The following is a 13,804-nucleotide window of genomic DNA, read 5'->3' on the forward strand; positions in this document are numbered from 1 at the left end:
ATGGGTTTCTTTCCAGTATTTTCGTGGAGTTATGCAGTCATTACCGTAATCAATTTCAGAGCATTTTTATCAGCCCCAAAGGAAGTACTCTCTGCCCACGATCCCCTAACACTCCCCCCAACCCATGAGGGGGAGACATTTTGTGAGATGAGACATTTTGTGTCTGGCTTCTTTCACGCAGCGTGTATCAACACTTCATGCCTTTTGATGGATGGATAATATTTCATCGAAGGGCTAGTACTATGTTTTGTTGAGCCATTCATTGGTTGGTGGGTGTTTGGATAGTTTCTGTCTCTCTTTTCATTTTTTTTTGGCTATTATGCTGTGAACCTTTGTGTCCAGATTTTTGAGGGGATGTATATGTATTCATTTCTCTTGGTGTACACATAAGAGAGGGGTTGGGAGGTCATGCCAAATTTATATTTAACCTTTTGCAAAACTGCCACATTGTTTCCTACAAAGGCTGCACTCTTTTAAATTCCCACCTGCCAGGTACGAGGATTCCAGTTTCTCTGCCTCTTTGCTGACACCTGTCGCTGTCCAGCCTTTTGATTCTAGGCCATCTAGTGAGTTTGAAGTGAAATCTCGTTGTGTTTTTTTTTTGTTTTTTTTTTTTGGCCATGCCTATGGCATGCTGAAGTTCCTGGGGCGGGGATCGAACCTGAGCCTCAGCAGTGACCACGCTGAATCCTGAACTGCTAGGCCACCAGGGAACTCCAGTCTCACTGTGATTTTGATTTGTGTTTCCCATGGCTGACAATGTTGAGTATCTTTTTATGTGCTTGTTGGCTGTTTGTGTGTCTTCTTTGGAGAAAGTTATATTTGTACCCTTGGCCCATATTTAATTGTGCTGTGTGCCTTTTTGTTACGGGGTTGTAGGAGTTCTTCATGAATTCGAGATAAAAGCCTGCTATCAGGGAGTTTCTGTTGTGGTGCAGTGGATTCTGCAGTGCCCCTGGAGCACCGGGATGCATGTTTGATCCCCAGCCCGACACAGTGGGTTAAGGATCCTGTGTTGCTACAGCTGTGGCACAGGTTGCAAATGCAGCTCAGATCTGATCCTTGGCCTGGAAACTCCCTATACCATGGGGTGGCCAAAAAAGAAAAGAGCCTCCTATCCGAGCTATGATTTCTAACTCTTTTCTCCCATTCTGAAGTCTATCTTTTATGTTTTTGGTGGTGTCTTTTGAAACATGGAAATTTGAAATTTTGAAGAAGTCCAGGAGGCCACATAGTTTTAAGTTGCTGTGCATATCTAAGCATCAACTCCTGTTAAAACAGAAAGAATTTATGTGATTCCATGTTCGAGAGCATAGGACCTGGTGATACAGTTGCCTGTGTAGTGTTTTCTGTAAGAAACCCCCGACTCCTTCTTTTAGGGTGTCATCCAATGAAATGCTTTCTGCATAAGTGTCGGCAGGGAACCCACTTGCCCGGCAGGAAAATAGTCTTGTATCCTTTGCCGCCAAATTAAGTGTAGTTTAGACATAGGTTTGTGTTTTACCAGCCTGTTAACATTTGGATGTTTTTTCTTTTTGGTCTTCCGTCCTTTCTTCTTTCTTAAAGAAATCTTCTATTCTGGGTATGAAAGCATTTCTTTTTTTTTTGGAGTATGGAACATTTAGAAATTTCAGAAGAAATTTCTCTTTCTAGAGGGAAATGGGTTATTTGCAGCCTCACTCGTAGAAGATAACAGTAGGTAGCTTTCCTGGAGCATTGGGTGCATCAGGTCTCTCTGAAGAACTTTCTGCATATGGTCTCAATCGTCAACTAAGAGGGACCATTATCCCCCTATTTTTGGAAGAGAAGAGCAAAGCACAGAGAGGTTCCCAGGCCAGAGACTGAACCTGAGCTGCAGCTCTGACCCACTTTGCAGCTGGGGCAATGCCAGATCCTTAACCTACTGTGATGGGGCAGAGATCAAGCCTGAGCCTCTGCAACAACCTGAGCTGCTGCAATTGGATTCGTAACCCACTGTGCCACAGCAGGGACTCCCACTCTTAATTTTGTTTTTACTAAAACTTTTATGTAACTATTTTTCAGAAGCTACTAAATATTAGTTTTTATTACTTTGATATGTACACTTTCCACTATGTTTTCATTTTCCTAAAAAATTGAGAATTTGTGGCTCAGTGGTTTGCGAACCTGACTAGTATGCATGAGGTTGCAAGTTCGATCCCTGACCTTGCTCAGTGGTTAAGATCCGGCGTTGCCGTGAGCTGTGGTGTAGGTTGCAGACATGACTCGAATCTAGCGTTGCTGTGGCTGTGGTGTAGGCTGGCAGCTGTAGCTCCGATTCAACCCCTCGCCTGGAAACCTCTGTATGCCATAGGTGCGGCCGTAAAAAGCCAAAAAAAAAAAAAAAAAACCACCCCAAAACAACCCTGAGAATTTTAATATAGGCATGGCTTGAATCCTCCTTTTTTTCACCTAATATTTTATCATGCCTCATTCTCAATTTTCTTGAATATTGCTAAAACACAGTTTTTCAGACTCACTGCCTGTGTATGGACCCCAATATCTTTAACTGTTCTCATATTTTTGGAATTTCAGTTATTTCTGTTTTTGAGCCACACTGCTTATAAACATTTGCAGTGAGCATCCTTACAGCTGATATTTCTAGAAATGATGGGATTGGGTTCATTAATTCGACAGATATTTTTCAGGGCCTCCCGCGGCCAGCACTGTGGCTTCCACGTTAAATTAGACAACAGCCCGCACCCCCGGGGCTGCAGGAGGGAGACAGTTGAGCGCATGACTCTCGGGTTCCCAGCTCCACACCTGGGCAGCTTCCTTGTTCTCACTGTGTGTCTATTACGTGGGACCCAGAAGAGGGTGTTGGGTGGCCCTTAGTTAGTAGTCACTTAATCCTGGCGTCACACTGAGTGAGTGTGTTTAAGGCTCGTGAAGTAAATTACCAGAGTGCTTCCCAGAATTTTTCTTTTCTTTTTTCTTTTTTGTCTTTTTTAGCACTGCACCTGTGGCATATGGAGGTTCCCAGGCTAGGGGTTGAATCAGAGCAATACCTGCTGGCCTACACCACAGCCACAGCAATGCAGGATCTGAGCCACGTCTGTGACCAACGCCACAGCTCACGGCAACACCAGATCCTTAACCCACTGAGCGAGGCCAGGAATCAAACCTGCAACCTCATGGTTCCTAGTCGGATTCGTTTCTGCTGCGCCACGACGAGAACTCCCCAGCATTTTTCTTTTTAATCATTTAAAGGACGGGCTTCGCTGGTACCTGAAGTGTCCTGAGGGCCTGGACTCATCCGAGTATCAGTGAGCCGTGGTTGATGTGGTTGGGGCGGATGGCACGAGGAATCTTTTCCGGGGCTCAGAAATGGAAGGACGCTTGGGTGTGTTTTTCCCTGCCCAGTCCCTCCTTCTTCCTTTTCTGGGGCAATGGGCTGTGTCCCCTGGGAGACTCCTGCTACCCCTCTGCTCCGTATTCGTGGACCAGCCTGAGCTGCGAAGCCCAGTTCATCTGTGACCATTAATATTGGAACTGGGCTTTTGGGGGTGAAGAATGTGGTAGCCCTGGTCCCAGTGCTGAGATGGGAATTGTGTGCAGAGGGAGAGAAGGCGGAGGGGAGAGGAGAGGTTCGCCTGCGCCTACTGTTGTATTGGGACTTGTGCCCTGACTCCCAGAGCTCATCACGTTTGTCGCCATTTCTCCGCCAGGGTGAGTCTGTTTGATCTTGCTTTTCCACTGGGGAATGGGAGGGGGATACTGCAGAATGTCAGGGTGAAAAAGGACTAGATTCTGGGTGGGTAGGACTAGGGGCCCATAGCTTGTGGGTATCTGATAGAGTTGGAACAAGTTCCAGATGGTGGCAATCTGATCCGCACTGGTGCCTTTGGGCTCCTTTTGGGTGTGGACGTGCACGTGTGATGGTCTTTACTGCCTGTCCCCGCCCCCCCCCCCCCGCCCCCATCCCACTGAACTTTGCTATATTTGCTTCAGGGCTGTGCAAAGACTTTTCCATAAAGGCACATCTTCCATGGAATGCTGTGTGCATCTCAGCTCCTTTTTGTCGAAGAGGCTAACCCTTCATCTCTTTCTGTCCATTAATTATACTTGGATTCAGATTGGTCTCATTTTTCTAAGATTCTGAGTAGTGGTTTGTTTTTTTTTGTTTGTTTGTTCTGTCTTTTGTCTTTTTAGGGCCATACCCTCGGCATATGGAGGTTCCCAGGCTAGGCGTCAAATCAGAGCTACAGCTACGGGCCTACACCACAGCCACAGCAACTCCAGATCTGAGCCGAGTTTGAGACCTACACCGCAGCTCACAGCAATGCCGGATCCTTAACTCACTGAGCAAGGCCAGGGATCGAACCCACAACCTCATGGTTCCTAGTTGGATTCGTTTTCGCTGCACCGTGATGGGAACTCCTGTTTGTTTAAGAGATTCTTTTGGTCTCTGGTGTCTTCACAGAGGTCCGTGTGACTTTCTTGGAATCCCTTTTCCCCCACAACTTTATTATTTGTTGTTACACAGTTATGTCATGCTTAGGATAGAACACATGCATATATAGATCAGAAAAAAGTAAACCATCATGCTACTAAACCAAAAATATACCCATTGTTAGTGTTTTCCTCGCCAGCCTTTTAAACTCCTTCAAAAGATGTGTACCTCCAAGTATAAATCTGTTTATGTAAATATGCGTGACAGAACCTAGGCTAAATCCAGTTCCAGTGAAACCTTTTAGAAAGCCGTTCTGTTTCCCGGTCCCTATAGGAATCCATGTAGACGTGGCTGGGTCTAGAATCCTACCTTTGAAATTCTATATCAATAAAACATTGCTGGCGCGGGCAAGGTCAGTGGCTGGAATACACACAGAAGCCAGTATCCGTTTTACGTTGGAGCTGCCAGAGTAATTTCTACCAGTTGGCGTAGGATTCATTTCCTGTAACAGAAAGCAGGATTTCCTAAGCTTGTTTCCTGTGCACGTTCCGCCTGGGGAGCCTTGAAGCGTCTTTCTCCAGCTATTGATTACAGCCCTGGCGGAGGGTGGGAGGGAGGCCAGGCCCTCCCTGCATGTACAGTAACTCCCAGGGGAAGCGAAAGAGATGTCATGTGGCCCAGAAGTGTCCCTAAGATGCTCGAGCAAGCAGGTTTCAGCCCTGATGGCATTCTGTGTTTCCAGGGTATTGGCAGCGGTAGAGGTGGGGTGCAGGAGAGGGGCTCACGGTGACACGACTTTTTTTTTTTTTTTTTTTTTTGTCTGTTGTTGTTGTTGTTGCTATTTCTTTGGCCGCTCCCGCGGCATATGGAGATTCACAGGCTAGGGGTTGAATCGGAGCTGCAGCCACCGGCCTATGCCAGAGCCACAGCAACGCGGGATCCGAGCCGCGTCTGCAACCTATACCATAGCTCACGGCAACGCCAGATCCTTAACCCACTGAGCAAGGGCAGGGACTGAACGCGCGGCCTCATGGTTCCTAGTCGGATTCGTTAACCACTGCGCCACGACGGGAACTCCTGACACGACTTTTAATGTGCCTGTTTCTTGGTGTGAGTGGTCAAGGAAGTGCCTCCTATGAGCAGGTAGGAGCCACCCTGGGACCCATTTTTTTTTTTTTTCTTTTCCATGAATTCTTTCATATTGAGATAGGGTTTTTTTTTTTGCCTTTAAAATCACAAGTACTAATGTCCTCATTACAGAAAAATTAGAAATTGTAGATTCAAAAAAGGAACATGACCTCCAATTCTCACCTTGGTGGTGACCGCTTTTTATGTTCTGGTATAGTTTCCCAGGTTTTGCCTAAATGTGGGCGTTTAAGTCGACACGCAGTTGAGTTGTATGTGTCTGGGGAATAGAATCAGCCTGTGGTACGAGGACGGAGGAGGGTGAACTGGCTTAAGGAGCATCCTTGAGGAAGTCAGGTGGTTTTCATGGTCCTGTAGGGCCTAAGTGTGCGTATGTGTATGTTCGTCTCCTTGGGCACATATGTATACAGGTGGGTGTGTGTGCGCCTGAACACATGTGCCCATGACGTGTGCCCAGGTACTGTTTGAGCACATGTAGCCACTTATGCCACAGCCACAGCCACAGCAACTTGGGATCTGAGCTGTGTCTGCAACCTACATATACCATAGCTCACGGCAGTGCTGGATCCTTAACCCACTGAGCAAGGCCAGGGATCAAACCTGCATCCTCATGGATACTAGCCGGGTTCGTTAACTACTGAGCCATGATGGCAACTTCCAAAAGTTTCTCTGTGTATGTGGCTGTGCTAGCTCAGTAATTTCAGAGTCATTACTTACCAGTTCTAGGTAATGTTTAGAATGTCCTGTGTGGCCACCCCGGCACCCCCGTCTCTGTCCTACCCCGGCACCCCCGTTCTTTGTCTCCCCAGGGCCTCCTCCCTCAGACTCCTGCCTCTGAGCCACCCAATGTTTTCAAGGTCTGTCTTTGCAGAGATAACTCTTTGCACTCTTAGAATTTCCCTTACCCTTTAATTATTAACCTGTTTTAAAAATTTAAGTGCACCGTTGTCGGTTGTAGATACGGTTCTGCACTTTGCTTTCCAAAAGGACCTCGTCTTCTCAAGCACGTTGGCGTGGCAGTGTCGCTCTGCAGGGGTGTCAGCGGAAGGCTGAGTTTTACTAAAATGTTGGGTCACCGTGTCTTCTCTTGTCACCTTGCAATGGCGTAAATGAGAATCTGCATTTCAAGACCCTCCTTTTCACTAATTTTCCTGATAGACGAGGGCCCCACACGGCCCCTCACCCGCAGGGCAGCTACCGGCAGGTGTAACTGCCCGGTCTGATCGATTAGCCTGTGACTTTAGGCCGTCCTCGGCCTCCTCCTCCTTGGCGAAGAGGGGCCGATACAGTACACTGAGCTCTTGGCCTTTGAGACGAGAGGGAGCAGTGATGCTGACAGTGGCAAGAAGGGGGCACCTGTGCGATGGGGATTCCTCATGACCCAGAGTGACTCATTGTGCCCAGTTTGCAAATGAGGTGTAGACGGCTGAGGAGTTGCCTGCAAGCCTGCATGGCGGGTGAGACTAAAACCAGGCGGCCCTCGTCCAGAGGCGGGGCTCGTAACCTGAGCGACGGCTTCCCCACCACGGAATGGTGGCTGGAACGTTCTTTGTAAACTCACAGGTGCCACAGTGAGGTGAACACCTGTGTTTGGGGAGCTCGTGGAGGACCCGGGCGAGGTTCCAGAGTGAGTTCTCCCCAGCTCAGTGGCACTGTCTGTGTGGATCCATTCTTTCTCTTCTCATCTTGAAAAGCTTCCAAGCTTGGTGACCGCAGCTGTCTTCTGTCAGACCCCAGAAACCTGCCTCCTGAGTGTCTTGCTTTACGGTCCATCTCTTCGGGATCCTGCTCTTAGAAAGGAAAACTGAGAAGGAGGCGTTTCTCCTCTCCTCGAGAAAGGCGCCACTTGCGTGCCGTCGTGAGAGATGGGCAAGGAGCGAGTGGGTCTCTCCTGGCGCACAGGCTCTGGATGGAGGGCATTCCTGCATCCGTGAAGATGTCACAGAGCTGGAGTAATGCGGTGGGGTGATACAAAAAAGGGGTGGACAGTGAAGGTACACCGCAGATTTTATTTTTAGTTTCCCCCCTAGGTATGAGAGTCACATAAACTTGTTAGTTATAGAAAAGGAAGAAAATTAGAGAAGAAAAAAGCCAAAAGTATTTTGATGTCTTTTCTCCCAATCTTACATGTGTGCATATGTAACAAACATAGTATACGTTGGATGACCTCAATTTGTGCCTTGTGTTACCCCTTCTGGACCGGCCACGATAAGAAGATTCTTAGTGGCTGCACTCTGTTCTCCTGCTTAGATAACCATGGGTTATTTTTTCTCTCTCCCAAGCATGACATGTAGGTGGACCCCCACTTTTGACCTTCATAAATAGTGTCCTGAATACTGCCTTGCGTGTTCCGTCTCTTTGCACATCTCTGAGCATGTATGAAAGGTCCCAGTTGTCTCATTTTACATTTTGCTTAACCCCGTTGCAAAGAGTGAGGATAAGCCCCCCCCCCCGCCCCGCCCCGGGGAAAGGCAAGCCCATGGCCTTGAGCGGGGCCAGCCCTCTTCCAGCCCATTTGCAGCCTTGAGGTTTGTTTTTTCCTCCACGACCACATCCTCTTGGGTTCCCCGAATGCCTCCTCGTGCCTGAGCCTCAGCTCCGGGCCCGGACAATGCCAGCATTCAGACGCGTGCACCGCTGAGTGTGGGGTGTTGACTTAGAGAGATTTAAGAGGCTGCTGGGGCTCCACCGTCACATGGCCAGGCCCTCGGACCCAAGGGTGAGGTCAGAGCACAGAGGTCGGGACCTTAAGGGAAAAAATCCTCCGTCGTGTTACTGATTAACCACTGGGGTATGATCTTGAAATAGGATTTGGGTTGCTCAGAGGAGGGGCGTTCTGCATAAGACAAGACGGTGGGGTTTTCAGGACACTGTAGAAAACGGTCAAATGAGCTTTCCCAGGTGTTCGCTATGAGGTCATCTGGGGCCATACACGCAAAAGCTCTGTCCCATGTAACCTTACTGTTGGCCCAACATGGGCCTAAGTAAATAGTTGTTGCTAAAGGGCTGTGTATTTATGGAGGTGACGCCATTCTTCCTTCTCAAAGATTTATTTTTATCAGTTAAATGATAGGAGGCTGAATTTCAAGTAGGAGCCAAGAAATTTGGATCAAGGAATGGTCTTTCAATTCTACCATCTTGTCCATTGATTTTTTTTCTTTTTTAAGGGCCTCACCCACAACATATGAAAGTTCCCAGGCTAGGGGTCCAATTGGAGCTGCAGCTGCCAGCCTACCCCACAGCCACAGCAACACCGAACCGTGTCTGGTGCCTACACTGCAGCTCATGGCAATGCCAGATACTTAACCCACCGAGGGAGGCCAGGGATCGAACCTGCATCCTCATGAATATTAGTCAGGTTCTTAACCCACTGAGCCACCGTGGGAACTTCTGTTTCTTAATTCCTAAGCAAAAAATACCCGAGGTCCGTGGATACACCTCTCATCTTGAAAGCCTGGATTCAGGAAGACTGGCCACTCTCTGTAAGCCTGTTTATCTTGTCGAATGCCACCGGAGAACCAACCCCTTTAATGAGATATCGAATTCATGCATGTTCTCATGATTAGTATGTGCCCTGCTTCCTGCTTTTGACAAGAATTCAAGGCTCTTAGGCCTCCTGGCGGAATTCCCAAACGCACATTCCCAGGTACAAAGGGAAAATTATTAAAACTTGTCACAGGTGGCGCATTGCTGACCAAGAAATGATGAAAAAGCCCTTTCATGGACGGCTCTGGCAAGAATTTTTCAGATAGGCTTTTCTTCAGGGGGCAGGGTGGGTGAGGGGAAGCTGGAGTGGGGGTAAGCAGGCGCTGTTTTTTGATTTCCTAACCCCAAAACCAGAACACACAGCTGACTCACGGAGCCCAGAATCCCCCTCTGCCCCTTTCTTGGCTTCCAGCACTTGAATTTGTGTCCAGTTTATTTGTTCCTTCACTTACCTTCTGAGAGATTTCTTTCTGCTGCCCTTCTGACCTGTGGGTTTTCAGACCCAAGGCGCCCTGAGACCTCAACTCGCGCTGTTAAGGGCAGTGAACTCAGGACCCTGGAATCCTTTCTGATTTGGTGACATGAAGGATTCTCTGGAGTGGAAGCTCAGCCCCACTAGACGCAGCAGCCTCGTTTCTAGCATCTTGTTTGGGGCAGGAGCGGAGTTGTCTCACTTGCCCCCTGAAATGTTTGTCCCCGCTGCAGTTGAGAAGGGTTGGTGAGCCCCCCCCCCCCCAGTTCTAAACCGGTCTCTTCCCACTAGGAGCCCGGGGCATTTGATGTGTTCTGCTGGAAAGCAGCTTTAAATGAAGGCAGTCTGGATGTGGGTCGGAGTTAGAGAGTGGAAGGTGAGAAAGAAAAGCCCCCGCAGAGCTCATATCCTGTCGGAATCAGCCCCCAGGGAGGCCTGTGAGGTTTTGATTAGGACCCACGGGTGGAGGTGGGGAGGGGGCTGTGCTAGAAGAAAGCCCGTGAGAAGGTGTTTGCCTCCATTTGTAATTCACTCTTCCCCACGAACAACTGTCACTGCTGATCATTTCAGATTTATGGCTCAACCTGCCCTCCAGCACCGTCCTGTGGGGTCCAGGGCTTGGGGAGAAAGGGGTGTCCCTGGATGGCCAAGGCCAGAACTGCCTTCACAGCCCTGAAAGCCATGCCATCCTGGAATTCCAGATTCTTTCTTGATTGAAGTTAAGAACAGGCTTTAGGGGAATAATCATATCTCCTTGAAGCCCAGTGTCACAGGCTTTTCACATCTTTGCAGAACAATGAAGTCAGTTTTTAAGGGGCGAAGTAACAGGTGCTTAAAAGCAAGGATGAACCCAGTTAGTGTTAGAAAGCACCCAGAAAAGAATTTTCTTCTTTTTACTAAACGAGTCTGTAAAGGAAGGGGTAAATTTAGTCAAGCTTTTGGGGCTGGCAGATACCTGTGTGTGTGTTATCTTGTGCTGGGACATTTATTTAATCACAATTAAAAATAAAACATGCATGTAGTTGCTAGAATATTTTCGTAGTACAGAGAAAAATAAAAGCCAGAAGTAATTTCTCTTAATCCTATAAGCATTTTAATGCATATACCCAAGTTTTTTTTATATATACAGATGGGATTATTTTACATATACTGATGTTTACAAATTTGTTCATTTTAGTTTATTTTTTTGGCCACACCCAGGGCATGCAGAAGTTCCTGGGCCAGGGATTGAACCCCATACCACAGCAGTGGCAACACTGAATCCTTAACTGTTAGGCTACCAGAGAACTCCCAGATTTGTTCATTTTATTTTATTTTACTTTTATTTACTTATTTGCTTTTTAGGGCCAAACCCGCAGCATATGGTAGTACCCAGGCTAGGGGACATATCGGAGCTACAGCTGCTGGCCTAGAAGATGCCGAGCTGCATCTTCAACCTACACCACAGCTCACGGCAATGCCAGGTGCCAACCCACTGATCAGGGATCGAACCTGCATCCTCATGGATACTAGTCGGATTTGTTTCTGCCGCACCACAACGGGAACTCCCAGATTTGTTCATTTTAAACTCTGAAAGAAGATTGTTAGCAGAGAAGACATGTGATGTTGAAATTCAGAGTGGTTAGATTAAACAGAGAATGAGTTTCCAAAAATTATGCAGGTTAATAGCAACCCCCCCCCCAATAACCACAAATAATTGACGATTACTTGATTAGCCCCTTTTTTGGAGGTGGAGCTCAGTGCGCATTAGGCTGTGGGCATCTCTGGGGGCTGTTGCTCTGCCCGCCATGCCTCTCATCAACTGCCTAACGGTGACAGTGAGCCAGCGGTGGCCGGGCAGGCACTGAGGACGCGCGAGGTGCATGCGCCTCTGTTTGGAGGACGGGCGTCTGCGGGACCCGGGTTTGCCTTTTGCCTCGGGCCTCCTACTTGGGTCAGCTAGACCTGGGATCGGATCTCATCTCAGACCGCTGAGAGCCGCTCGTCTCACCTTGTCTGAGTGTTTCTTCATCCCTCAGGTAGAGCCGGCTGCTCACTCCCGCCTCCGTGGGCTGTTCTGACCAGTAAGCAGATGACCTTGTCCTGCAGCTGGTCCCCACACCGAGGGTCTTCATACTTAGCCCCGCCTCCCCCAGCCCCAGCACGGAGGGCCCCCCTCCAGGTGGCAGTGCGGGTGAGGGCTTGGTGGGCTCCCCTCCCCAGCTCCCCATTCTGCCCCCACCTTTTCCACTGCTGTTTGCTTCTTTGTCTGAAGACCCAGACCAGATGCCTCTGTGGACAGCGATTTATTTTCTTTCTTCATGGGTGTTTAAGGCATGCAGCTTCATTGCTCACATTTAGAAGTAGAGATCTCAGGCACAAGGTCACATTTCTGGCTTTTCCTGAGAAACTGGAAGCCTGGCCAGCCTGGAGCCGCATTCTCGCAGCCTCCGTCCGATGGGGCTCTTGTCTATTCCCCTGCCGCCCCCGTGCAGTCCCCACCTGGCCCTCTCCACCTCTGGCCTGACCAGCTTGGCCCCTGTCGTGCAATTTGCTTCCTCCATGCCTTTGACCTGAAGTGAAGCGAGCCTTGCTCAGGCTGTGAGAAAGTCCCTCCCAGCCAGCGAGGAAACCACGCGTCCAGAAGTGCGGAGGGTTCTGGGGGGCGGGACTGTGCCGGGTAGATCCGGGGTCTCGCCCGGCCTGGCCATTCCCTCGGACCATCACCCCAGGCCCCGATAATAAGTTTCTCCGAGCCTCAGTGTCCTCCTCCCTGCAGATTGGCGTCCTTGTTCTCAGCAGTGCTGCCATTTGCGATGTGGTGGCTCTCGGTGGTAGTGGCTGTCCTGCGTGTTGGAGGATGTTTCGCAGAATCCCTGGCTCCACCCACGAGATGCCAGTAGCAGATACCCCTTCCCCAGTGGAGGGTCAACTAAAAATGACCCAGACTTTGCCACGTGGTCCTTGGGGGGCCGGATTGCCCAGTGGAGGACTGCTGTGGACTCCCTCCCGGCAGAGTGTGCCCGAAGCGCTACGGGGAGCCTGACGGGGGCGGCACCGGTCCCAGCCGGCTGCACCTCCGCTCTTCCCGATAGTTGCCGCCCGCCTGGTGCAGATTCTTCCAGTCCTGCTCCGTGCTTGCACGGATCACTTTGAACCCGTGCGTCTCTCTCTGCCGCGGCTCTGGTATGTGGCCCGCTACTGGGCCTGGAGAAGGCAGCTGTAAGCGCGGAGCTCCGGCGGGACCAGAGGAGCCTTTGCTGGGCTGTCACTGGGCACTCACTGCTCACGCCACCCGTCTCTGCTCCTCTGTCCACCGTTGCGTTCATTTGCTTGACCTGTGAACAGGCACCCACGGCTGTATGTCTGACCTTTGACCCTTCTCCCTTTTAGGTGGCCCTGGTGCAGTGGACCGAGAGTGTGGGCTTAACGCTTGTGGGCCGCGACCAGTCGTCCATGCAGCTGAGGACCCCTGGCGACCAGATCCTGAACTTCACCATCTTGCAGATCTTCCCTTTCACCTACGAGAGCAAACGCATGGGCATCATCGTGAGGGTGAGTGAGCTTTGCTTTATGACTTAAATTGGCTTAAAAAATGCCCCAAATCGGCTGTGTGTGTCCCTGTGGCACCACACGCTTTTTCATCCCTTTGTGATTCTATCGTGATGTCTGTGGTCCAGGCTTCCCTCAGCAGAGAGAGGTAGTTCCTCCACTGGACAGGTCTCGGATTGCTGATCAGCTTTTGGTTAACCCAGGTCCAGAGGGGAAGGTCTAATGGGTGTGGGTTGGGCATTTCTCTTGTACACGCTCTTCTTTTATTAAATGTTGTTTTCTACCGCGGTGGAATCCACATTATTTAAACGTGTCATCTGTTGGCATTGAGTATCTTCAGGATCTCTCCTGCAGCCAGGGCTGCTGTCAAGTTTTGAAACATTTGCATCACCTCAAAAGGAAACCTTGTACCCATAAAGCAGTCCCTACCATACCACCACCTTCCTCCTCGTCCTTGCAAATCTCCAATCTCTTTTCTGTCTCTAGGATTTCCCTATTCTGGGTATTTCATATAAATGGCATCACAGGGTATGTGACCTTGTGTATCTGTAAGATACACATCCGTCTTGCAGCATTTATCTGTACGTCCTTCTTTTTAATGGCCAATAATATTTCACGCTGATTATCCATTCATCCATCGACAGACATTTGGGTTGTTTCTACCTTTTGGCTATTGTGAATAGTGTGACTGTGAACATTTGTATATGAGGATTTGAATATGTGTTTTCACTTCTTTCAAGTGAATACCTAGGAATGGA

General features: G+C 49.2%; 1 protein-coding gene across 2 annotated transcripts in view; it reads left to right on the top strand.

Moving 5' to 3' along the window:
• The window catches only part of ATP9A (ATPase phospholipid transporting 9A (putative)), a 143,148-nt gene that overhangs the window by 91,735 nt on the left and 37,609 nt on the right, over nucleotides 1-13,804 (top strand). For both annotated transcript variants that reach the window (XM_047770852.1, XM_047770853.1), the window contains exon 15: nucleotides 12,888-13,049. In XM_047770852.1, the coding sequence (XP_047626808.1) occupies nucleotides 12,888-13,049 (162 nt within the window). The remainder of the gene's footprint in view (nucleotides 1-12,887; nucleotides 13,050-13,804) is intronic.

This window comes from Phacochoerus africanus, chromosome 3 (assembly GCF_016906955.1).
Source record: "Phacochoerus africanus isolate WHEZ1 chromosome 3, ROS_Pafr_v1, whole genome shotgun sequence".
Lineage (NCBI taxonomy): Eukaryota > Metazoa > Chordata > Mammalia > Artiodactyla > Suidae > Phacochoerus > Phacochoerus africanus.